Genomic DNA, 26,974 nt, shown 5'->3' on the forward strand with positions numbered 1-26,974 from the left:
GTGAGGGAGCAAACACAAACAGAAAAGTACACTAAAGGAGTATATGTTGTGAATTTGAAGTTTGTATAGAGTAAAATGTTGAGCAGGGAGGGGAAAAATAAAAGAGACAGCAAAGTAGATTGAGAATGAATGGCTAAATGAGGAGGAGGAAAATGAGATATGCCTCATTGTAAATGTGAAAGGCCTAAACAGACTTAGTAATTCTGTGGATCATTGGGTTCACATCTATGGTTTTTACCCCTAGGGGAATGGTTCTGTCATGGTGCCCTTGTGCCCTGTATGTATCCACATTGGCAAAGGCTTGAACCACAGCTAATCTGGGTCCTAGAAGAGTGTCTTATGATCCTCATGGAACACAAGAGAATGGGAAGTCTATAAGAAGCTGCTATAAGGCGATCTCTTACCTTCCTAGTTCCCCAGGAGGCTGTCATGAGACAGTTTCCCATTTACTTCCTGGTTCTGGTGAGGTAAGAGGCTTTCTGTCCCATCCTCTTCAAAATAGGGCTGCAAAATATAAAATCACTTAACCGCTGTCTAGATTTAGCTCCTCAGTGACATAGTACTGTACAAGTTGTGTTTTAGTCTCCCAGTCCCTTTTGTTTCGGTATCATCCCTTTTGGTGTGTGAGACAAGGATCACAGGGATCTGGTACATTTGGCTAATCTTTCTTTCACTGTCTATGTAAGTACTAAACTGCCTTGATCTAAAAGCAACTTCTTGAATCTTAACTAGTCAAATCAGTCAGGCCTTGGCTCTGCCTTATTATTTTTTGTGAGCCTGACAAATTTTGTGTCAATGTGAAGCCAGTACATTTACAGTGTCCTTTTAGAAAACATGGAGCTGCACAGTCCTGGTTAAATGAAAAGATAGATTCCTTGGCATCTGGTAGCACATGCTTTTGCCTATGTGGTGGGCAAAAGGTGGAGGAGGGTCCTCCTATTAAGGGATTACATAGGCCACGTTAGGAAGGATAAGACTGCCAGGATCTGGGAATGTAGCCCTTACCTAAGAGGTAGGGGAGGGAGGAGAAGTAAGGGTCCTCACACAGGGGCTGTATGAGCCTTGTTAAGGGACAGGACTCCCAGGGATCCCATAGTGTTACCGTGTTACCTGCTGATAAACATTTGGAGGTCAATTGGCTAGAAGTAAGATTGAAACCAGCTGCTCAATGAATGCTTTGATATTATTAAGGGTACATTTGTTGAAGCCCAGTGAATGGCCACTTACAATCATAAAAAAGTAAGTGCAAAGATGCACTTATTGGTGCAAGTTGCTCCCCCTGTGCCACCGTATTCCCCCATTCTCTGAGCTTCCAGCTACCCTGTATCTCTGGAGGTGCCTCTTGTTCTGTGTTTCTGTAAAAAAAAAAGGTACCTAGTAGAGTTTGGGCAAAACTTGCTATGGAGACAGAAAAAAAGTAACTTGAGTGAGGCTTGAGTTGATCCATTGTGTATATAGTTGTAAAAATGTGTAATTGGTTTAAAATAGGTTACATACTTGAATTTTGAATGTTTATAAAGTGTTAGGAAAGTCCTCTGATGTCCAAAGTTTTCACTTATAAATGATGTCTTGTTGGTTGACAAATTAAAGGTTTCATTAGCAGCAGCCTTGGGTACCCAGCTACAGGAAAAACTGATAAGCTACCCCAAAATTTAAGGCCTGCTTATCAAATAAAATTTCTTAAAACAATGTAGGTAGCTTCACAACACTGAATCCCTCTGGCATAAAAGAAAAACTACTGTGTTTTGCAAACTAAATATCAGTATGTTCCTGATAGAAAAACTGTAACTCCTAAAAAATTTGGCCATTTGTATATAGTAAAAGAGGCCACACTACATGGACTTTGGCCTTACCTGTTCCTGACAAATTGACTCCTTTCCAATTTTTAGCCCCTTCTTTCTACAGACCTATAAAGTCACAATGCCTTTTTGGAGAAAAGACAGCTGTGACCCCACAAGCTGTGTAGCCAGGTATGGAACATTGGTGAGCAGTAGCAGACCTGGTTACTGAAGCATTTGGCAATAAAAGGGGACAAGTGGTTCTTGACCATCATCCCTGAGACCCCTGATGAACTGCATTGATAGAGATAAGAGACAGGGACTCCATGAAGCTAAAAAGAAGTATTCCGTGGTTATTATCCATTCTTCTGTGCCATTGGGAAAGCAAAACTGTTTTCTTCTAATCAGTGGCCATAACCACAGAGAAAATGTTCCCTGATAATCAAGGGCAGTCACTCATACATGTACCGAGATCCGCTCTTATAATAAGCTAGAAATTAGGTAAATTGGAGAAAGCTTTGAACGAATACCAATAACACTATAGGGGCTTGGCTTCTCCGACTAGCAGATGAGGTAGTCATGCCAGTTTTTATAAATGAGAAGGAATGGAAATCACTCAGTCATCTAAAGACTGGCCCCCTGCTCCAAGCCAGCCTGGCCACATACACATTGGCTGATAACATTGACATAGAGGAGTATGGCGAGACCAGTGAAGAATTGTTGCAGTATGTCTTTACATTCATAATGAAACAGTGACCAACCTGAGATGAGTTTCTGTCATTTGATAAACACCTATGGGTGCGAGCAAGGGCAGCTATAACTTCCCTTAGAGCTAAAGTAACCTGAGCCTGGAATTATAATGGAGAACAAGAGTTCTTAGGGGATGAGATAGTCATACAGGATCAGATTCACTGGTTTGTTCAATTGGCACCACGAGGCTATCAGTGGCAATAAAAATCTTCTCTTGTGCCCCAGACATAGCCTCCAGAAAACTCTTAAGCTCCTGGGAAACAATATGCTACAGAACACAGGACTCGGAAAATGTCCTTCAGGCTAAGGAGGAGAAAAAGAAACCAACTGAAGATCCAGACAGTAGTACCTTGTAGACCTGGCTATTATGCCAGGGTACCCCAAGAGATTGATAATATTCCCATGAGGGAAATTCTCTCTCATTATCAGGTCACAAGAGGACCACAAAATTTAAAGATCCTGGCTGTAGGAGGTAAGAATCCTTAGCTAGCTTTGGCATTTACTGTGGACAAACAGGAGCACCTAAAGGACCTAGAATCCTTGATGAAATTTGTGCTGTTCAAGCTAATGTTGATCTAACACCTTCAACACTACCTCTTAACCCAGATCCTGCCCCACTTCAAGAAGAAATACAGAACTAGGGTAGAGGCCAAGGTCCCTACTTCTCTAAGTAGGACTGGAGGCCTTATATACTGGTCAAGGTGTATTGCTGACTTGACAGCAACCAAGGTTGCCAAACCTGTTTAGCTCTTTTGAACACTGGGATACAAGTCACTGTGATGCTGGGTAGCATCCATGGACATGCCTAGTGTGGCAAGTAGAATGATGCTGTCCCCCAAAATGTTCACATCCTAATCCCCAGGAACTATGAATATGTTACATGGCAAAAGGAACTTAGTAGATGTGATTATGTTACAAATTTTGAGATGGGAAAATAATGCTGGATTATCCATGCAGGCCCAATGTAATCACAAGAGGCATTATAATTCTTATAAGAGGGAGTCAGGAAGTCAGAGAGGAGAGAAAATGTTATGCTGCTGGCTTTGAAGATGGAGTTAGGGGCCACAAGCCAAAGAATGCAGGTGGCCTCTAGAAGATTGAAAAAGCAAGGAAATAGATTATCCCTAGAAGCCTCCAGAAAAAAATGCAGCCCTACAAACACCTTAATTTTAGGCTTCTGATCTCCAGAATTATAATAGAACAAATGTATATATTTTTTGAGCCACTGGGATTGTAGTAATTTGTTGTAGCAGCAATAGGAAATTAATATAGCCTTAAAATTAACTAGATTTGGAAATAAATCTCAGATTGGACAACGGACTTATAAAATCTTATATATGGGTCCTTTGAGACAAATATACACTCAAGTGGTTGTAACATTTCATGGTTGCAAGAGATATTTCCTCTGGGGAAATGACAGAATTAGAACAGTGCTAGTAGTGTGAGTTTACAACTGGAAGCCTGTCAGACTTCCAGACTTTCCCAGTCTAGTCATGTAGTAACTGCAAAGCAATAAAGATATTGGGATAGGAAATGGATGTCACTATACTAATCAAGGACTAATGGAGGCAGAGGTGATTAAAGAAACTACATAATCTTGTATCTGTCCTGTGAATCTGTATAGATTTACCACTCGGGCCAGTCAGTTCTAAAAAGCTCTTTGAGCCACAAGTGTCAGTAATCGACAGTTACACAGACTGGTGCTTATGCAAAACAATTTGGTCACTGGTGATACGATTTGGCTGTCTCCCAACCCAAATCTCATCTTGAATTCCCACATGTTGTGTGAGGGACTTGGTGGGACGTAACTGAATTATGGGGGCAAGTCTTTCCCATGCTGTTCTATGATAGTGAATACGTCTCATGAGATATGACAGTTTTATGAAGAGGAGTTCCCCTGCACACCTCTTTTTGCCTGCTGCCATCCATGCAAGATGTGACTTGCTTCTCCTTGACTTCTGCCTTGATTGTGGCCTCCCCATTTATGTGGAACTGTGAGTGCATTAAAACCTCTTTCTTTTCTAAATTGCCCAATCTTGGGTATGTCTTTATCAGCAGCGTGAGAACAGACTAACACACTAGGCAATGGTGTGTTATGGGGTTTTGAACATAGCACTTGGCTGGCACGATCACCTGGTATAGTCCATTTGGCAGCCTCTTATTGGTTGTTATTGGTTGCTGGTAGACTCTGAGAGGCTAACAAAGCAGCAGCTGTTGTGACACCCTGACATTTCTACTATGAGGTGGGTAAGAAAGGAGAACATCAACAAAGTAGATGTGGCCCAGTGTCTTCCTTTGTGCTGTTATAATGAAATACCATAGAGTAGGCAATTTACAAATAGATATTTATTCTCTCACAGTTCTGGAGGTGGAAAAGTCCAACATCAAGGTGGTGGTAGGTTTGGTTGTCTGGTAATTGCTCCCCCTCTGAAGGGGAGGAACACTGTGTCTTCACATGGCAAAAAGTGGAAGTGCAAAAAAGGGATGAGCTCCCTCCATCTAGCCCTTTTATAATGGCACCTAATCCTATAACAGCTCTACCCTCATGGCTCAATCACCCACCAAAGGCCACATCTCCCAATACTGTTGCATTGCAGAATTAAGTGTTAATATGAAATTTGAAGGAAACAAAAAACATTCAAACTATAGCACCAAACAAGCATCCATCATTAAGTGGAAGTTTTATATCCAGGAAAAAGTAAGCTGGGCATTACAGAGTCTCACAGTTACATGAAATGTTAGCTGATCATGTTCTAGATGAGGCTGTCTTAGATGTAGGGTCTGTGCCAGCACCTTAAGCTTCTTGAGGGCTGCAGTACACTGAGGTTCCTGAAGACACCTAGGCCTGGTTTACAGATGGATCAGCTAAGTTCAAAACCAGTGAGATGTGCTGGACCAGTGCTGTATTGCATCTCCAAAGAAAACTATGTACTGTAACTGCTCATGAAGAAGGGATGTCCATTTAGTGATATATTTTCATGGTGTTTTCCTTGGAAAACATCCCCTAAAATGCACCCTGTTATATTTTTCATTGACTTATGAGCAGAAGTCAAGAGCCTGGCAGTGTAGTAACTGGCAGTAGGATGATTGGGTGATCAAGTCTCAGTCCCAGCAGAGACAACATAGCAGCAAATTGTGCAGGACCAAAACCTCTGTTAATGACTCACATGGATGCCCATGACAAAGGATGCTTTGAGGATGAACATCAGTGGCAACAGCAAGATTATCAAATCTGTACTACCTATAAAAGGACACCTGTGTAGGGCATCCACCTGAATATAGCATTACATAAGGTACAGTAACCTATTTACAATTCAAGACTGGGTCAAAAACACAAGACCTAGTGATTACAGAACATGAGACTTAGAAGCCTGGCAGATATGTTCAGACTGAAAGCTTTTATAACCAAGTGGCAAAGGGAGCTTTGGGGCACATAGCCAGAGGTACCAAACCTGGCCAATCCTAGAAAATATGTACATCCTACCCTCCTCTTGAGGCTACTACTAGTCATTCATTTTCATAGACAACTTTTCAGGTATGGCATTACCATTCTTATCAACCTAGCAAATGGGGGCCATATTATTTAATGACTCTAAGATGGACTATGTTACATATTTGGATTCTGAACACATCTGGTCAGACACTGGTACTGCCTTTATAGTAAAAAAGTAACAAATGGTGGGCAGCCATATAGATGTTCTCTGGATATTTTATGCCCCACATAATTTCCAGGCAGCAGGTGCCACTGAAAGATAAAGTGAACTCTTTAAGGAGAAAATGAAAAAGACAACTGGTTAACCAAGGCTCAGATCCCAGTGGAGCACACACTTAAGACAGGTACTTTGGGCTCTAAATGTGGTAATTCCTCAAAAGGGTAACTCCTATTTAAATAAAATGTTTAATTATGAGGCTGAGGAGTGGGAAAGGAAGTCCAGGCTGGCTGTAAGAAAATACCATAATTTTCTTCTCTCACTCTACCTGTTTCACTCCTACACCTACTCCTGGGAAATCAAGCTACTAGAACTTGTAAGCTGTGGGGGTGGGAGACTAACCTAATGCTTCTTTTGCTATCTGGCTATATTTGGGCAATTATGGACATTAATGATACTGATCATAAATATGAAATGACCATTCCTAAGGTGATCTTGGCATGACCCACATGTCAGGGAGTGTGAGATAATCTAGATGGTACAAGAAGTATGAAGAAGAAACTTCTGAACCATATAGGGATGAGGTCAGAGATATGGAGTGGGCAAGACATTGGGAGGAGTGGAAAAACAGTGAAGTGATTGCTGCAGAAACAAGTCACATCAGTCTTGTGGCTGTGGAAAGAGCACAACCATGAATGATGGGGAGAAAACACCATTGACCCTGGGTGGTCAAGAGTTGGAAGGGAGACCATTAATCTCTCTGTCAGCTCTTGTTCACAGGGCATCTGGCCAATTTCATGTCATCACCATTCACAACTTATGGCCAAGAAAAAATCCCAGGAATTCTCAGAAACCTCCTAATGTCTACTGACTCCAGAAACAGCCTCCACTTGAAACTATTAACATTTTGGACACCGATATGTTTCCCTTTAGCCTCATCTTGTTATTGTTGGCTCTTTTCTATGCTTTTATATATTTAACTGCCTTGACTACAAGTGGCTGAAGTCTGTCCTGCAGATGGGTTCAATCATCCTACTATGAGTTATAGTCATGGTCACTGTAATCCAATGTTGCGTAACACAAATAGAACAGATTTGGTATAAGTGCCTATCACTACAAGCAATTGGGATATCTGATAGGGTCATGTAAAAAAGAGTCTGACTCCAGAATTATGAAAAATAAATATCTGTTGTTAAAACAACCCAGTCTATGGTATTTTATCAGAGCAGTCTGAGTGGACAAAGACAGAAGTCTACTAAAGTTATGCTTGATCTGTATAATCAGAAAACTTTAGGTCAAATTAACAAACGTGTAACCTGAATCATAAAAATAGTGTCACAGCTCCTCAGTCAATTCTCAGATTTGAGCCAGTTCATAGACACAAAAACTCTTGAATTGAAAAGGAGGCCAGATTCCCTTGAGGAAGGACCCTAAAACACTGCCAAAAATGAATATTATTAATCTATCTCCCAACCTTTCCCAAAGGAACCTACAGCCTTTTGCCAGGGTAACTGTGCATTGGAGAAAAGAAAATAATCAGACCTTTCAAGGACGACTATATATTGGCTCTGACACTAATTCCAGGAGGCCTAAAACATCACTGTCAGAGTAAGGTTTTATGGAGGTCAGGTGATCAATGGAGTTTTAGCTCAGATCCATCTCACAGTAGACCCAGTGGGTCCCTGAGGCCATCCTATGATTATTTTCACATTTTAAGAATGAATAATTAGAGTAGATATACTCAGCAACTGGCAGAATCCCAAAGAATGACCTATGCAGTGAGGGCTATTATGGTGGAAAAGGACAGAAGGAAGCTGCTAGAACTGCCTCTACCTAGGTGATATGGTTTGGGTATGCCCCCACCGAAATCTCATCTTGAATTGTAGTTCCCATAATCCCCACATGCCATTGGAGGGACCTGGTGGGAAGTAATTGGATCATGGGGGCAGTTTCCCCCATGCTATTCTCGTGATAGTGAGTTCTCACAAGATCTGATGATTTTATAAGCATCTGGCATATCCTCTGCTGGCACTTCTGTCTCCGCCGCCATGTGAAGAAGGACGTGTTTGCTTCCCCTTCTGCCATGATTGTAAGTTTCCTGAGGCCTCTCCAGCCTTGTGGAACTGTGAGTCAATTAAACCTCTTTCCTTTATAAATTAACCCATCTTGGGCAGTTCACGCTTGGGCAGCATGGTAATGGACTAATACACTAGGAAAATAGTAAACCAAAAGCAATACCATGTTTCTGGAAAGATTGCAGAGATTAGTGCCACCATTAAGGACTTGAAAAATGCAGGGGTGGTAATTCTCACCACATCCCCATTCAACTCAAATATCTTGCCTATGCAGAAGACAGATGGAAATTAGAGAATGGCAGTAGACTACCATAAGGTTAATCAGGTGGTGACTCCAATGCAGCTGCTGTTTCAGTGTGGTTTCATTGTTTGAGCAAATTAACACATCTCATCTGATATGCAAACTGTCCTACCCTATGTCATAATGTAATTTGTGGGGATCTTGATCATCTTTCCCTTCCACAAGACATCACACTGGTACATTACATTGACTACATTATGCTGATTGGACCTAGTGCATGAGAAGTAGCAACCACTCTAGACTTATTGGTAACACATTAATATGCCAGGGGGTGTGAAATAAATCTGACAAAAATTCATGGGCCTTCTACTTTAGTGAAATTTCTAGGGGTCCAGTGATGTGAAACATGTCAAGATATCCCTTCTAAGGTGAAGGATAAGTTGTTGCATCCAGCCCCTCCTGCAACAAAAAAAGAGGAACATAGAGAAGATGTAGGTCAAGGAATAGAAAATTATGGTATGTAGGATGAATGTCTACACATCTAGTGTACAACATGAGGACTATAGTTAATAATATATACTGGTAATTTGTGAAGAAAGTTGACTTTACATACTTTTGTTACAACAACAAAATTGAGATGATGGGAATGTTAATTTGCTTGACTGTGGAACTCAGAGAGGTTCTACAAGTCCAGGCTGCTCTACAAGCTTCTCTGCCACTTGGGCCATATGATCCAGTAGATCCAATGGTACTTGAAGTGACAGTGTCAGGCATGCTGTTTGGAGCCTGATATGGTTTGACTGTGTCCCCACCCAAATCTCATCTTGTGTTCCCATACGTTGTGGGAGGGACCCGGTAGGATGTAACTGAATCATGGGGACAGGTCTTTCCCATGCTGTTCTCATGATAGTGAATAAATCTCATGAGATCTGATGGTTTTAAAAATGGAAGTCTCCCTGCACAAGCTCTCTTCTCTTGTCTGTCACCATGTGAGATGTACCTTTCACCTTCTGCCGTGATTTTGAAGCCTCCCCAGCCATGTGGAATTGTAAGTCCAATAAACCTCTTTCTTTTGTAAATTGCTCAGTCTCGGGTATATCTTTCTCAGCAGTGTGAAAATGGACTACTACAGTGCCCTTGCCGGCCCCTATAGGTGAACCACAGTGCAGGCCCTTAGGATTTTGGAGAAAAGCCCTGCCGTGCTCTGTATATAACTACTCTGCTTTTCAGAAATAGCTCTTGGCCTGCTACTGGGCCTTAGTAGAGACTGAACATTTAACCATGGGCCTCCAAGTTACCATGGGACCTGAACTGCCATTCATAAAATGAGTGTTATTTGATCCACTAGGTCATCAAGTTGGGTGTGCACAGCAGCACTCCATGAAGTTGAAGTGTGTGTGTGTGTGTGTGTGTGTGTGTGTGTGTGTCTTATGTCTGGCCATTTCTCCTTCCAATAAAAGTGAGCAAACAGTTGTATTCCTTGTAGTTCTCCCCACTAAGATAATTTTCCTTCCCTAATGTCCTTCAGGAATGTTCCAGGAAGGGGATGACATATATATATATTCATTCCCAAGCAGGTCCTGGAGACATAAATACCCTATGATCAGTTGGTAGAGGAAGAGAAGACTCGGACCTAATTTACAGATGATTCTGCATGATCTGCAGGCATCACCTCAAAATGGACAGCTTTAGCACTGCATCCCCTTCCTGGAACATTCCTGAAGGACATTAGTGAAGGAAAATTATCCTAGTGGGCAGAACTACAAGGAGTACAACTGTTTGCTCACTTTTATTAGAAGGAGAAATGGCCAGACATAAGATTACATCCTGATTCATAAGGCTGTAGCCAATGCTTTGGCCAGATGGTCAGGGACTTGGAGGGAACAGGATTGGACAACTGGTGATGAGGAGGTTGGGAAAGAGCGATGTGGATAGACTTCTCTGGGTCAAAATTGTGAAGATATTTCATCTTACATGAATGCTTACCAAAGGGTGACCTTAGTATAGAAGAATCTTCATAATCAAGTGGATAGGACGACCTCTTCTGTGGCTACAAATCAGCCTTTTTTCCCAGTCACTCCATCATCATGCAATGGGCCTGTGAACAAAATGGCCATGGTGGCAGGGATAGAGGTTATGCATGGACTCAGTAACATGGATTTCCACTCATCAAGGCTGACCTGGCTACAACTGCTGCTGAGTGCCCAATCTACCAGCATCAGAGACCAACACCAAGTTGCCAGTATGGCACTATTTCCCAGGGTGATCAGCTGCCTACATGATGGCAGGTTGATAACATTCGACCACTTCTGTGTTAGACTATTTTTTTGTTTATTTACAACAGAATACCTAAAGCTTGGTAATATATAAAGAAAATAAATTTATTTCTTTCAGGTATGGAGGCTGAGAAGTTCAAGGTCAAGGGGTTGCATCTGGTGCAAGCCTTCTTGCTGGTGAGGACTCTTGTAGAGGTTGTTTTTGTATGCCCAAGGTAGTGCAGGGCATCACATGTTGAGGGAGCTGAGGAGTGTGCTCACATGGAGCTCAGGTCTCTCTTCCTCTTCTTGTAAAGCTGCCAGTTTCACTCTCATGATAACCTATTAATCCATTAATCCATGAATGAATTACTCCATTCATGAGGGCTCTGTCTTTTAAAGGCCCCATCTCTCAATACTGCCACATTGGGGATTAAGTTTCAACATTAATTTTGGAGAGACATTCAAACCATAGCAACTTCCATTATGAAAAGGCAGAATTTTATTCTTACTGGAGTAAACATTTACTCTGGATACTGGTTTGTCTTCACTACATACAATACTTCTGCAAAACTGCAATCCATGAACTTACAGGATGCCTTATTCACAGTCATTTCATTCCATACAGTATTGCTTCTAATCAAGGAACTAAGTTCACAGCAAATGCAGTGCTGAAATGAGCTCACGCTCATGAAATTCACTGCTCTTACCAAGTTCCCCATCATCTTGAAGTACCTAGCTTGACAGAACAGTGGAGTGACCTTTTGAAGATTGTAAGCTAAGTGACAATACCTTGCAGGGCTAGAGCAAAGTTCCCCAAGAGACATATATGTACTCAATCAGTGTCCAATATATGGTGCTGTTTCTCTAATAGCGAGGATTCACAGGTCCAGTAATCAAGGAAGGGAAATGGGAGTGATACCACTGGGTAATAAGCCTTGCGACACACTAGCAAATTTTTTGCTTCCTTTTCTGACAACCTTGTACTCTGCTGGCCTAGAGGTCTTATTCAATAACCAAAGGGAGGAATGCTTCCACCAGAAGATAGAATTATTCCATTGATCTGGAAGTTAAGATTGCCACCTGGCCACTTTGGAATCCTCATGCCTTTGAATCAATAAGCAAAGAAAAGACTTACTCTGATAGCTGGAGTAACTCTGACTACTGAGGAAACCAGATTACTACTCCTCAATGGAGGTAAGGAAGAGTATGTCTGCAATATAGGAGGATCGCCAGGACATCTCTTAGTATTACCATGTCTTATAATTAAAACCAATGGTAAACTACAACAACCTCATTCAAGTAAGACTACTAATGTCTTTAGGAATGAAGGTTTGGGTCACTGTACCAGATAAAGAACTATGACCAGCTGAGGTGTTTGCTGAAGGCAAAGGGAATACATAATCAGTAGTGGATTAAGGTAATTATAAATACCAGCTGCTACTATGTGACCAGTTACAGAAATGAAGACCGCAATCACTATGAGTATTTTCACCCTATTTTGTTATGTTTGTGTTTGCATGCTTTTATGTGTGTACATTGTAAGTAGCAAATATCTTTGTTTTCTTCTCTATCTTATCTCCTTTTCTTTTTTTAAAATTTATTTATTATACTTTAAGTTCTGGGGTACATGTGTAGATCATGCAGGTTTGTTACGTAGGTATACACATGCCATGGTGGTGGTTTGCTGCATCCATCGCCCCATCATCTACATTAGGTATTTCTCCTAATGCTATCCCTCCCCAACCTCCCCACCCCTGCTATTCCTCCCCTAGCCCCCCACCCCCCAGCCCTGTGTGTGTGATGTTCCCCTCCCTGTGTCCGTGTGTTCTCATTGTTCAACTCCCACTTATGAGTGAGAACATGCAGTGTTTGGTTTTCTGTTCTTGTGTCAGTTTTCTGAGAATGATGGTTTCCAGGTTCATCCATGTCCCTACAAAGGATATGAACTCATCTTTTTTATGGCTGCATAGTATTCCATGGTGTATGTGTGCCACATTTTCTTTATCCAGTCTATCATTGATGGGCATTTGGGTTGGTTCCAAGTCTTTGCTATTGTGAACAGTGCCACAATAAACATATGTGTGCCTGTGTCTTTATGATAGAATGCTTTATAATCCTTTGGGTACATACCCAGTAATGGGATTTCTGGGTCAAATGGTATTTCTATTTCTAGATCCTTGAGGAAGTGCCACACTGTCTTCCACAATGGTTGAACTAATTTATACTCCCACCAACAGCATAAAAGCATTCCTATTTCTCCGCATCCTCTCCAGCATCTGTTGTCTCCTGACTTTTTAATGATTGCCATTCTAACTGGTATGAGGTAGTATCTTAATGTGGTTTTGATTTGCATTTCTGTAATGACCAGTGATGATGAGCTTTTTTCATATGTTTGTTGGCTGCATAAATATCTTCTTTTGAAAAGTGTCTGTTCATATCCTTTGCCCACTTTTTGATGGGGTTGTTTTTTTCTTGTAAATTTGTTTAAGCTTTCCGTAGATTTTGGATATTAGCCCTTTGTCTGATGGGTAGATTGCAAAAATTTTTTCCCATTCTGTTGGTTGCCGGTTCACTCTATTGATAGTTTCTTTTGCTGTGCAGAAGCTCTTAAGTTTAATTATATCCTACTTTTCTATTTTTGCCTTTGTTGCCATTGCTTTTGATGTTTTAGTCATGAAGTGATTATATATTTAGAATACCCCATTGTCTCAGCCCAAAATCTCCTTAAGCTGATAAGCAACTTCAGCAAAGCCTCAGGATAAAAAAATCAATGTACAAAAATCGCAAGCATTCCTATACACCAATGTTGGAGAGCCAAATCATGAGTGAACTCTCAGTCACAATCCCTACGAAGAGAATAAAATATCTAGGAATACAACTAACAAGGCATGGAAGGAACTCTTCAAGGAGAACTACAAACCAGTGCTCAAGGAAATAAGAGAGGACACAAACAGATGGAAAAACATTCCATGCTCATGGTTAGGAAGAATCAATATTGTGAAAATGGCTATACTGCCCAAAGTAACTTATAGATTCAATGCTATCTCCATCAAACTACCATTGACTTTCTTCACAGAATTGGAAAAAAAAAAACACTTTAAATTTCCTATGGAACCAAAAAAGAGCCTGTATAGCCAAGACAATCCTAAGGAAAAAAAAAAAAAAAAAAGCTGGAGGTATCACACTACCTAACTTCAAACTATATTACAAGACTACTGTAATCAAAACAGCATGGTCCTCATACCAAAACAGAGATGTAGACCAATGGAACAGAACAGAGGCCTCAGAAGGAACACCCACAACTACAACCATCTGATCTTTCACAAACCTGACAAAAAACAGCATGGGGAAAGGATTCCCTATTTAATAAATGGTGTCAGAAAAATTGGCTAGCCATATGCAGAAAGCTGAAACTGGATCCCTTTCTTACACCTTATATAAAAATTAACTCTAGATGGATTACAGATTTAAACATGAGGCCTAACACTATAAAAACTCTAGAAGAAAACCTAGGCAATACCATCCAGGACACAGGCATGGGCAAGGACTCCCTTTTCATGTAACAAGATGTATGAATTTTTATCACAGTATTTATGAGGTATCAAAAAGATTAAATGCAAAGACTTTGCATCTTCTTCTGGGGAAAAGGTTATTCATTTTCCATTGCATGCAGGAGAGTTGTATCATGTTAAGTAGAAGTATGGCCTTATTGTATTTTTTGGGGGAAAAAGTATGGTTTAAGATGTGTATGGGTACCAATTTGATGAGGGGTGGACCTGTGATGGTCAATGTTATATGTCAACTTGGAGGGTGTTTCGGGATGAGATTAATATTTAAATCAGTGAACTTTGAGTAAGCAGATGGCTCTCCACAATATGAGTGGGCCTCAGCCAATCAACTGAAGGCCTGAATAGAACAAAATTGCTGGCCTCCCTGAGCAAGGGGGAATACTCTAACAGACTGCCTTTGGACTTCGTCTGTACCATGAACTCTCCTGGGTCTCAAGGCTGCCAGTCCACATAGCAGATTTGGGGCTCACCCTAGACTCCATAATCTCATTAAGTCCTTATAATAAATCTGCTTCTATATATGTATACCCATCCTATTGATTCTGTTTCCTTGGAGAACCCTAATACACATGGTAACTCCTATAATCTTAGGGTAGTTACTGAACATAAAATAGAGGACAAACATGTAGGTCTCCCCTTAACCATCATAATTGTTGTCTTGACTAAATTCCCCATGGTTATAGCATCCATTGCCCTAACATATCCACTAGTGGGCATGGACTCTCAGACTCATTAAATAATAAATCAAAATTTTATTGAGCCTTTGGCATTTATAAACTGACTCAAGGAAATGGGCCTCCATGAAAAACTCACCCACAATGTACAGAGCTAAGACAGCCCAGTGCCAGTTAGACATTGACAAGACAATGGCTCTTAGTTCAAGATAGAGTCTTCAAAGGATTGAAACCCATTTTACAAGGTCTATTTAGAGAAGAGGGTGATTATTTCCACTGCTTCTCCATTTAAAAGCTTAATTTGACCTGTTCCTAAACTTGGAATGAATGAGACATCTTGATGAATTACCACAGCCTTTATGCTGTGGTCCCAGCAAGTAAGATCCCCTAATCATCATTACAATGGAAATTATTTAATCCATCCAATCAGCAACTGATAAATGTTTTGCTATTGTATATTTGGTTAATGCATTCTGTTTAGTGTGTATTTCAATAGCCTCTCTGCCTGTTTTCCTTCCCCTCCAAAGTGAAATGATACACCTTTACCCTGGCTACTTAGAAGGTACCTCAACAGCTCTGCTATCTCACAGTCTTTGCAGGCAGGACCTTAACTGCATCTAATTTTCTCCAGGAGCACTGATATGACACTATATTGATGGCATCCTTTTCTAAGAGATTTCTTTAGAACACTCATTCAGGACATACAAATATTCTAAGAAGGAGCTCACAAAAAGGGGATGGACTGTTTACCACACATAGGACAAAGCCTTGCCACCATGTTTAAATTCCTGAAAATTATTGGTAAACTGAGGGCTGTTCCATCCCTGTCAACATTAAAGCAAGCCCAACATATTTAGGCCTTTTTGGGTTCTGGAGGCAACATTTTCCTCATTTACAATTTTTACTTTGGCCCATTTATGCTATTACTTGCAAAACAGGCCCACCTTGAGTGGGGCCCCCTCCCAGCGAAAGACTCTAAAATTTTTTCAACCATATTAGTGTCACTCCCACCCTGAGACTTCTTCACTGTAGAGGCTTTAGCAACCTCTTCCGATGGCTCTTGCAGTCTTTGTACCATCCATGATGGCCATAAGTTGCTCAGGCCCTACTGATGTAAGAAACTGCTTTCATAGGTCTTATGATATATATATATAATTAGAGTGGCAACTGCTGGCTACATACTGGAGTCTTATGGAAATAGAGGTTCTCATAGACCCTTGACTCATAACCTTCCATTTCCAGCTAATTATGCTTTGGGTCTTGGAAGCAGCACCCTACAAACTCATTATAGCTACCAAAGTCTCTTTGTTACAGGATGGAACCAAACCTGGGCCCCCTGGCGTATCACACTTACAGGTGGGAATGGCCTCCCCTGTCCTCAGTCCTTTGCCAGATGCCATGGTGCTGGATGAAGCCACCCCTTTACCAGACTCTGTCTACTTAGGGACTCCTGTAGAATCAACTGAATGAAGAATAATGGGAGTTTGTCCACTTTATGGATACACTGTCATAATCACACATAATGGAGCTCAGTGGATTTTTTTTTTTTTTTTTTTCAAATCCCTTAGTTAGGATGTCTCTGATAAAGAACTGGACCCAAGGATCAGTACAGTTGGCCAAACTTCAGGCTGTTATCTTAACAGTGAATGCCTTGGTCACTAATTGACCCCCTCTGTAAATATTTAGACCCTTAGGTTATTGCCAACTATATGGTTGTCTGGTTTGACCAATTGCAGCAACATAAATTCCTTATCCCATGTCCCTTTTAGGGTATGAAACTCTGAGAATCTCTTGCCTCAGATACCCAAATATAAGTCAATACCACACATGCCTTTACATATAATAAAACTATAATACAAGGCCTCATTAAGACACTCCTTATTGCTGTCAAAAGTTCCAGACATTATTTCTTACTGCTGTCAGAGTTCCAGATGTTATTTATTGCAACCAAGGCATTCATTTCACTTCTCAGAATACACAGTGCTGAGCTCTAGAATGAGTCAGTTGATGGAACTTCCATCTTATAGGTATCGGGCTACAGACCTCACAGAGCATTTAAATCTGTTTAAATTCAATTACAAAAACATAGTACAAAACATTAGGAGTAAATTGCAATAAGGAAGCTGCCTTTTTTTTTTTTTTTTTTTTTTTTTGACTGCTGACAGCATTTAAGCCTCACCCCAGTTCTCCTTAAGCCCTGCATTTGAAATTGCTGGGGGCTCTCTCCTTTGTTGTTGAAAGGAGTTTCAAACCGAGCCCCAGCTGCACATTGGAACCCTCACCCCAGCACCCCTAAACACCATAAAAGCTGTAGCTCTATCAAGACATTTTCAGATCAGCTTTGGAAGCCTGCCTTGCTCTCCCAAAAAAAATCTCATCATGTGCAAAATAAACCTTTGAATACCCTGTTGATGTGTGTATGGTATTATCGCTTTTGATATCTGAACCAAATTTTGCATAGGGTCCATTCTTTATCTTGAGAGTGGCCACAACAGGTGGCTTATGTTTGTAAAAAGAATCCTTAGGTGGATATATGAAAGGGAGTGGAGTTGTAGGGGAATGGCTCCTCCATAACGGCCTAGCACCTTTGCGTGTATCCATATAGGATTGAACTGCAGCTAATCTGAGTTTTGGTTAAATGCCTTGTGATACTCCCAGAACATGAAAAGATTGGCGGAAGCTGTAAGGAGCTGCTATAAGGCCTTCTCCCAGTCACTTCCCTCTCTCTCCTGAGAGGCTGTCTTACATGAATTTCTCATCACCTACCAGATTCCGATGAGGTATGGAGCTTTCTGTCCTGTGTCCTTTAGAATAGAGCTGCAGAATATAAAACCACTCAGCGGTAGCATAGATTTGATCCTCAGCCAGGGAGCATCCCACAACTTGCATTATAGTCATCCAGCCCCTTTTGTTTCTTTTTTTGTCTTTTAGGGTATGTAAGACATGGACCCAGGGAGTTGGCCTCTTTGGTTCATTCTTCTTTGCACTGTTTATGTAAGTAATAAACTATCTCAATCTAAAAGTGGTTCCTTGTACCAGTAAATCTTTACCAGTCAAATCAGTCAGGCCTTGGCCTTGTCTATATGAGCTTGTTACCATATAATGCTAATTGCTATCTATGTCTATGTCTTTTACCTGTAAATTAAAATAGGATACTTATATTTATTTAAAGGTTCTTACATTAAATTAATACTGAAGGATTACCATGTTCTTAAATCATTTGTATTAGGAAAGCCTTAAGCCTTCAGTGAATTATCAAATGCAGCTGTGGGGCCAATTTAGCACCTAAGGGAGTATCACACAGTACTTTATGAAGCTAAGTAGTTAGGAATATATTGGTATTAGAAAATCTTGAAAAATAAAGGCATGGTTTATGGATTAAATATTCTTCCCAATAAAGGGAAACTTAAAAGAGAAACTTGATCGGAGATCACAGTCTTATGGTATCTAATTTTTCATATTTTCTGGTAAACAAATACCTGGTAAAATAACAGCAATGTGTTTTTCACAAGTAGGAGGTATGACAACCATTTATCTAATAAACATGTTAGGAACATCTGTGGGATGCCATATTCCAAGCTCTGTGCCAGACTCTGAGCAGACACAGAGACAACCCAGTCTGGGTCTCTCAGAGCCAGTGGACCTCAGAATTTACAAAGGCAGAGACATCCAGGCTAATAAATATCATTTTGATAAGAACTATGACAAAACATGCTGGGCATGGTAGCTCACACTTGTAATCCCAGCACTTTGGGAGGCCAAGGCAAGCAGATTTCTAGAGCCCTGGAGTTTGAGACCAGCCTGGGTGACATAGCGATACTCCCTCTCCACAAAAACTAAAAAAAAAAAGCCAGGTGTGGTGGCACACACCTGTAGTCCCAGTTACTCGTGAGGCTGAGGCAGGAGGATTGCTTGAGCCCAGGAATTTGAGGCTGCAGTGAGCTATGATCGTGCCACCACACTCCTGTCAGGGTGACAGAGCAAGATCCCATCTCTATGAAGAAAGAACTTTTTCAAAAAGTATCAAGAAGGGCTTCTCAGAAGCAGTGACTTACAAAAGTAGGGACTATAATTACCACAGATTTACAGATGAGAAAATCGAAAATTAGAGAGGTAAACTAATCTGACAGAGGCCATACAGCCTCTGGTCAAGAGAGTTTTGAGCCATAGCTTTTTGGATTCCAAATCACTAATTGTTTTAATTTACATCTACCAACCACAGCTTACCTGGCTCTGCTTGCCTCCAAACTTAAAAAAAAAATCTGCTACAATCAGAGTAGACTCAAATTAGAAAACAACTTCCAGGGAAAACCTGATGAAAGTATTTCTGGTATATCATGGTGCCTTCTCACAGGGGAATCTTGGAACTGAAAGCTCTGCCTAGCTATGACTGGTAAAGGGCTCTAAGGTAAACTTTTCACCTCCCCGTTTCCCGGTAACAGTTGGTTCTAGGGAGCTACTTGGTCTTGGAATTGGAACACACTTAAAGAACAGAAGTAGAAGGGGCAGCTTCAGCTTCAGTACTTCACACTTAAGAAGGAATTCATCTTCCCTAGGAGGGACCTTTAATGCTGTTCACTTTCTGCCTGTTCTTTCTTGACTCACAAAAACATCAGGACAGACTCCATGTTTGTTGATGTAATAAGCACAGCTTCACAGACTTTGATCTAGAAGGTTTTAGCCTTTACAGAATTTTAAGTACAGTCTAGAACTGAAGGAGTATCTGCAGTCTGTGAAATGCAAAATGGTTCACTGAAGTCAGGAGTGTTAACTGCTTAATTTCCTGTTTTACCTACCTTCAAATATAACTTTAAACTTATGTGCAACTAACAAATCTACAGCTATTGTTCCCCTAAAAACTATTTTAAAAAGTGGCTTATATAGGTTTTTATACAATTCCATAAACATGCTCCTTGGAGACATCACCTCTTTGATTTTTCACATTTGTATGAACTGGTATGTAGGCATTGGCAAAACCCCTGCTTAACAGGATATGAGATTCCATTGTTATTTTCCAGCATTAATAAATAAGAATTTAGCTTTTCCTATTTCAATGGGCCAAATTAAAAGAAAAAACTGCGAACATTGGTCTACAGCAAGGGAACTGCTAGCCACTCCAGGGTATTTCTCCCTTCTGTTTGTGGGCATTTGACCTCTTGGGCCAGAAGCGTATGCCACAGCCAATGTTTTTTAAACAATCTAAAATTTTTCCTGTTTTCTTTACCTCATATATTAGCCTTAATAAGAACTCCAGTAATTATTTTTATAAACTTTATTATGGAAAATGTCAAACATACAAAAAATAGAGATGAACATATATAATGAACCATCATGTTAGCTGTCACCCAGCTTCAACAATTATCAAGGCCAATTTCATTTCATCAGTATTTCCAATGCACTTAACAGCCAGACTTACTATTTTCAAGCAAATTCCAGGAATCATATCATTTCAACCACAAATGTTTGAAAATGTAGATGAGGACCTTTCTTTCTAACATAATGATAAAACCATTATCCTAATACCAAATATCTCACCAATGTTCAAATAACTCCGATTGTCTCATAAATGTATTCATTTTACAGTTTGGTCAAATCACAATTCAAATAAGATCCATACAGTTGGTTAATATGTCTCTTAAGTTTCTTTTAATATATAGGTTCATCTTTCATCTCTTTCCTTCATCCTTGTAAATTATTTAAAGAAGAAACTGGGTCATGTGTCCTGTAGTTTCTTATAGTCTAGATTCTGCTGATCTCATCTCCATGGTATAAAATAATGTTTCTCTGCCCTCTGTATTTTCTGAAGACTAGGAATTATTTCTAGGGGCATGGTCAAATTTAGGTTCAGTGCTTGGGCAAATATTTTAGGAGACGGGGTCTCATTATATTGCCCAGGCTAGACTAAAACTCCTGGACTCAAGCAATCCTTCTGCCTTAGCCTCCTGAGAGGCTGGGACTACAGATGCACAACACTGTGCCTGGCTTTGCTAATATATTTTATAGATGGTGTAGTATACTGCCATCTGGAGGCACATGTCTGGGATGACACAGACAAATTTTTGCTTTCTACTATCTCACAGCTGCCTTGAAGCAGTTGTGTGACACTTGATAAGCAAAAGTCACATATATGCTAGACAGATTAGAAAGAGATTGTTTAACCATTCAGTATAATTACAAAATATGAATCACTTAAACAAATCTTCAGTGATGTCTACCATATTCTAAGCAATATCTATGTGCTAGATATATAAAAAAGACTAAGGAAACAAGTTCCTTGCATTCAAGGGCATATAATCTGGTGGCAAATAGACACATAATCATAAAAGCACAAAAAAGGCCACAGGTGCCAAGTTAGAATTCTGTACAGATACAGTGGTAGTGCAACAACCTGGAGAATAGTTACTGTAATAAACAGGGAAGAAGTGTCCAAAAGCATAGGATGAGCTGTGTCCTTGGAGTGCGAAATAGCTCATCTGTGCTTCACAATTCCATTCATCATTGGGTTCACATACTTGATTCTTTCAAAGTAAATCTGAACAACATCTATGCCATTCACCTAAAAAAAAACAATCTTATTAATAGGGTTTTATTGGTTCATCAATTCCTCTAGTCAACAAATATTTATTGAACACCTACTATGGCTCATCAACCACTTTGAATTGGAAAAGCCTTCAGTGAATTATCCAGTGTAGTTCCACTGTGAGGCCAGACAAGAACCTGAGGGAATAACAGACTGTCCCAGGTACATTATGAAGCTGAGAAATCAGGAATACACTTGGAGTAGACATTTCTAATCTGTGGATCAGTGACAAATGTCTCCAAATTCCAGCTACTGTTCTAGGCTCTGAGGATATGGGGAGGATTCTGTCTGGGTCCTAGTCCTCAAAAAGTTATTCTAATAGGCCAACAGTCATTCAGAAAGATGATTGCAATATGAGAATAATGCTGAGAATATCTGTTTTGCCTGGTGCTTCCACAAAAGGAACTCTGAAAAAGAAAACTCTGGCCAGCTGTTAGTACTGTAAGCTCTAACCTCCCTTTTCCCAGTCAACAACTATTGAGGGAAGAAATGTTTTTTCTTACAATTGAACTTCACTTAAAGGCAAGTGAGACAAGGAGCAGCTCCAGCATCAGAGCCCTTTAAACCATCTATCCCACAAGGGCCTTTTAATGTTGCTGTTACTTTACAAGTTCTTCCACATACACACTCTTGATTTTTCTAAATATAAAAATATTGAAATCTTTACAATGATTCTCTCAAATGAAACTATATAAAGGGTTTAAAAATATTTATAGCCACCCTTTGCCCCTTTCAGGGTTACTTCTTTAAAAGGTGACCTGATCAACAGAATATAGGTTTCTTAGAAAATATGGTAACCATCCACAGTAAATTCTACATTAAGCATATAGAAATTACCTTTACTCCAACATGTCTTCTTCAAATATTTTTTAGGATAAGAAAAAGTAGACACTTGTCCAGCGGGGGATAGGGGTGGGGAATCAGTCTTCTAAAAACATGCTGAAAACAAATTTCTACATAATATCTGAAAGTCTTAATTACTTTTGATCAGTGCACTGTTTTTTATTTGAGAGGGTATAAGCTGAAAATTTCAGCTGTACATTTTTACTTCATTCTTCACATAAATAGTATGTAAGTACCATGTAATGAGTCTGTAAGGAGAAAATCCCACTGCGCATCAAATATTAAGAGGATACAGATTATAGACACCATTGGATTACCTCTTTGTCACCTATTTTACCCTGAAATTTTTGGATTACTCTTTTAAAATGAAAGGCTATTTGCACCCTCCCCCCTTTTTTTCTAGGCTGAACTAACAAAAACTACCTATGTGACTAGAAAGTTTATTTTAAAGTATGGTAACTGTAAAATGTTTGTTGTTAATTTAGAAATGAAAGCCTTGGGAGTTTTACAAATCACATAAACTGAAGATATCTGGACCTTGAAGAAATTCAGAGTAAGTAGTAGTACTTAATCCAAATGACACAGAATAATACACAACAAATATTTACAGGCTAACAACTCATACGAGTTGGTTATTATCAACACTGTACTTTTCATATTTTTCAAATACTTAGTTCAAAAGTCAAAACTTAAAACTGCATATTATTATCTCTAAGAATAGCATATATAAGATAAACCTCCCAGGTATTTGTGTTATTTTATCTGGAGGTAGTCTTATGTATGAAAAAAATAATAATCCATTTCTCTCTCAGTGTATACTTTGTCGAATTTCAGGTTACTGATAATATCTGTTAGTTGATTTGGATTATTGGAATAGAAAATGTCAACTGGTGGGATTTTAAAAGCTTATTTTAAAAATAAGACATGTTTTTCCATACAAAGAAAGATCATTCTTGAAAATAATATTTGATAATTCTGCATAATTTAGAATATGAGTTATACTTACTCGCCTTTTAAAAGCTATTCATTTTCTATTCTACTCATTCCTTTGACAACATTAATTTTGTTAACTACATGTAATTTACTTAGATATATTTTATATATGGAAAATATCTCATTTTAAAAGCAGTGGCATCAAAGATTTAAAAAGAGTCACAATATTCAGTTCTACCAATGATTGTATCTTTTCAAAAGCTAATTTTTAGAATAACAAAATATTTAAAATAGTTGTCATCCATGTACATTTATTATTGGTTTGCAGAATACTTTTTTTTTTTTTTTTTTAGACAGAGTCTTGCTCTGTCGCCCAGGCTGGAGTGCAGTGGTGTGATCTCGGCTCACATGCAACCTCTGCCTCCTGGGTTCAAGAGATTCTCCTGCCTCAGCCTCCGAGTAGCTTGGATTACAGATGCATGTCACCACGCCTGGCTAATTTTTTGTATTTTTAGTAGAGATGGGGTTTCACCATGTTAGCCAGGATGGTCTCGATCTCCTGACCTCGTGATCAGCCTGCACTGGGCTCCTAAAGTGCTGGGATTACAGACGTGAGCCACCCTGCTTGCCCCCCACCCCCATACTCTCTTCAAAAACTAGGCTTTTCCTGAAATGTCACGGGAGATGAGATCCAGAGGATGAACCTAGAATTTACATAGCAAAACCCCAAATTTCTTAATAGGAAGTGCCTAACAGTGACCAAAAAAAGTTAAGGGACCCCAAATACCTATCAATAATGTTTAAGAGATAAGACATAGTCTAGGTTGTTCTAGAAATTAGGAATGATCTTTTCATTTGAATACCCTCTTCACAAAGTAGGCTTTCCTTCTACCTGATTTCAGGTATGCCTAGGGGAACAGAAGAAGCTCCAGAAGAGAGATTTAGTTATTTTAGATGGGATTCTTGACTTCAAGCAAGTATTGAGGCAAACGTGAGAGCTTTAAATTTGGCACCCAGAAAAGCTGGTACTGTGAGACAAAACAGTTATTCTCTATCATTGAGAGGTTATTCAGGTATCCTAATAGTTTGAACAACTCTGTACCAGCTGAACATCACTAGAGATAACTTAGTTGGGATGTAATCACCATAAAAGATTCCATTCCTGTGGTTACTGGGAGTCAGGGAAGTTTAAGCTGAATGTCACTGCATTCAAATGGGAGGGATTCTTTCAAAAACGAACTTAAATTGAGAGAACCATGTTTCTTCTATGCTATCCAGTAAGGGGCAATGGGAGTTGGAAGTTGAGCATGGGAAATCAAATTCTGTGAGTACAGTTTTTGTGGTAAGATGTGTTTAGCTAGCAGATCCCCAGCAGCATCAATTCAATAAGGTTAATCTACATGGGAAACAGCCATTTGAAGTCAGCAGTGAAAAATTACCACTTGCGAAAATTTTTTGAAAACCAAATGGTCTACATAGAAATAGAAAAAAATTTCTGAAAGGGGCAAATGAGATCCCATTTCTGAAGCTAACGTGACTGTCGAGTGCAGAAAGAGCACAAGAGGTAGAATTCCCTAATTTTTTAACAAATTCAAAACTGATCTTTTAAACCAACTCCCACCACAGAAGGGCTCCCTGACAACAAGGGCGAACGCTGCAAAGGAGAAAACAACTCAAGGGAAAAAAATACTAAAAGATGCCCACACAACCAAGCTGGTAAGACTTTAAAGGCCTCCACTACCAAACAAACCACAAGACTGGTATGAAAATGCGCACGCAGACTCACCCGTGAATGTGTGAAATGTAAAAGAACCAAAAACATCACAGGGCGCAAAGGCAGACACACACACTCCCCCCCACGCCCCCCAAAAGCAGGGTGAGCAGTTAAGGCACCTAAAACCCCAAGCGGCCACACACAGCCCCCAAAAGCAGGGTGAGCAGTTAAGGCACCTAAAACCCCAAGCGGCTTAGGCTTCCCGAAACATGTTACGGTGTAACCAAGAAGCGATTTTGAAAGCATCTGAAAAACGTGCGAACTGTCTGAAAACAGGGCCTGGCACCCGAGACAGTTTGCAAGCGTGATTCAGAGGGTCTGCCAAGGAAACAAAAGAAGCCTCCCTCCTCCCGGTGAGACCGCACATGGCACGAGAGCTGCTCCAGGCGGGATGCGTTTTAAGCGAGGCGGACAAACAGAAGTCTGCGCGGGCGCGAGTGGTACATACTAGGGAACGCTGTCGGGCGAGGACGGGGCCATGGAGTTTCCATTGGTTGGGGAGCCGCCCAGCTTCAGTTTCTCCAGATATTCGGCGTGCACGGGCTTGTGGCACTGGAGAACCTTGATGGCATCTTCGACTTTGAACCACTCTCGCTTCCTGCCAATGTTAACCGAATCTTCCCAATCCTCCAGCAGCTCCGTGACAGTCAGTACATACACGTACGTTCTGTGCTTGCGATCCTGGTTCTGCTCGAAGACGCCCAGGAGCCGGCCTAACTTCCCCTTGACTCCCGCCTCTTCGTACACCTCTCGGACCGCCGCACGGCCCGGCTCCTCCTCGGGCTCCATGCCCCCGCCCGGCACGATCCAGCGGTCCGGGTACCGACTGCTACTCACTAACAGCACCTCGTCCTCGCGTTCGCTCCGGAAGCACAGGCACGCCGCCCGCTTCTTGAACCCCTCCGGGTCGTAGGTACGCGTCTGGTTGGGCTTGCACTTCATCCTCGAGGCTGCCTCTTCCAGCCGCTCGCTGCTGTGGGCTGCAGCCGCTGCCACCGGGGAGCAGCCGAGGTGCTGGGAAGAGAAAGGGCCGAGGAGAGGGGCAGGGAGTGAGAGGCGCTTCACTCTGCCCGCGAGCCGGGAGAGCTGAGGGAGAGATGAGGCTGGGCGGGGCGCGGGCGGAGGCGGGGGCGGCGAGGCGCGTCAGTCAGCCAGTTAGCCAGTACGATGGGCGGCCGGCCGGACCCGGGCCCGCCGGAGTGGAGGAGGCGCCGCTGCCCGCGAGCCCGCGACTCTCCACCGAGCCCACCCTCGTCACGGGGGCGCGTCTCCCTCCGTCTGTTGCCGGGCAAGGGCTGAGCGAGGTGAGGCACAATCGAGGGCTCCTCCACGCTCCCATTCACGTGCGCGTTCGCGCAGTGGAGGGCGATGTGCAGGGGGCGGGGGTCTCCCGGTTCCTGCAGCGCGTGATGCCTCGGGCCCACTGCGCAGGCGCCGCGCACCCCTGGGGCCGGGAACCTCTTTAGCGCACAGCGAAATTCACCGCGAAATTTACCTCAAGGCATTGTGCCTTTGGCCGACTGCCTCCACGTGTGCCTTTGACCCAAACAGGACTGTGCCGCGGCCGGACGTTTCTCCTCTTCCTCCCCACCGCGCTACACGAAACCCACATTCAGTCGTTTTACACACGAAAGGGGCAAGGGCATCGCCATCATCATCCCCTCCCACGATGAACCATTCTGGCTTACTCATGGGACCTGGGCCTGGGTGTTGTCAGTACCACCCACGGGATTCTAGGAAGAGTAGCCGTGCATCTTTGCTGAGTCACATGATGCAGTTTTATTTCTTCATCAGGTTCCCACCTTGCCGAGCATCTTGACGCAGCCAGTAATTTTACGCTTTTCGTAAA

General features: G+C 41.3%; 1 protein-coding gene across 3 annotated transcripts; it reads right to left on the bottom strand.

Moving 5' to 3' along the window:
- Window positions 1-10,564: 10,564 nt before the first annotated feature.
- Window positions 10,565-26,664, bottom strand: LOC110567619 (diphosphoinositol polyphosphate phosphohydrolase 3-beta). Of its 3 annotated transcripts, XM_064364600.1 has the most exons (3): window positions 26,621-26,664; window positions 25,574-26,139; window positions 20,253-21,551 (listed from the first exon to the last, which is right to left on the bottom strand). In XM_064364600.1, coding segments are annotated over exons 2-3 (495 nt in total). In that variant the 5' UTR covers window positions 26,068-26,139; window positions 26,621-26,664; the 3' UTR covers window positions 20,253-21,550. The 3 variants fall into 3 exon arrangements, with proteins under 3 accessions (XP_064220669.1, XP_064220670.1, XP_064220668.1); XM_064364599.1 differs by lacking the exons at window positions 20,253-21,551; window positions 26,621-26,664 and adding an exon at window positions 10,565-10,592 and having other exon boundaries at window positions 25,574-26,179; XM_064364598.1 differs by lacking the exon at window positions 26,621-26,664 and having other exon boundaries at window positions 25,574-26,196.
- Between the last annotated feature and the right edge of the window lie 310 nt (window positions 26,665-26,974).

This window comes from Aotus nancymaae, unplaced genomic scaffold, assembly GCF_030222135.1.
Source record: "Aotus nancymaae isolate 86718 unplaced genomic scaffold, 86718_ANA_hifiasm-v0.15.2.pri h1tg000058l, whole genome shotgun sequence".
NCBI classification, from domain to species: domain Eukaryota; kingdom Metazoa; phylum Chordata; class Mammalia; order Primates; family Aotidae; genus Aotus; species Aotus nancymaae.

What these genes read in the sequence shown, in the direction of transcription:
- LOC110567619 (XM_064364599.1), bottom strand. Translation starts at nt 26,067, where the DNA reads ATGAAGTGCAAGCCCAACCAGACGCGTACCTACGACCCGGAGGGGTTC.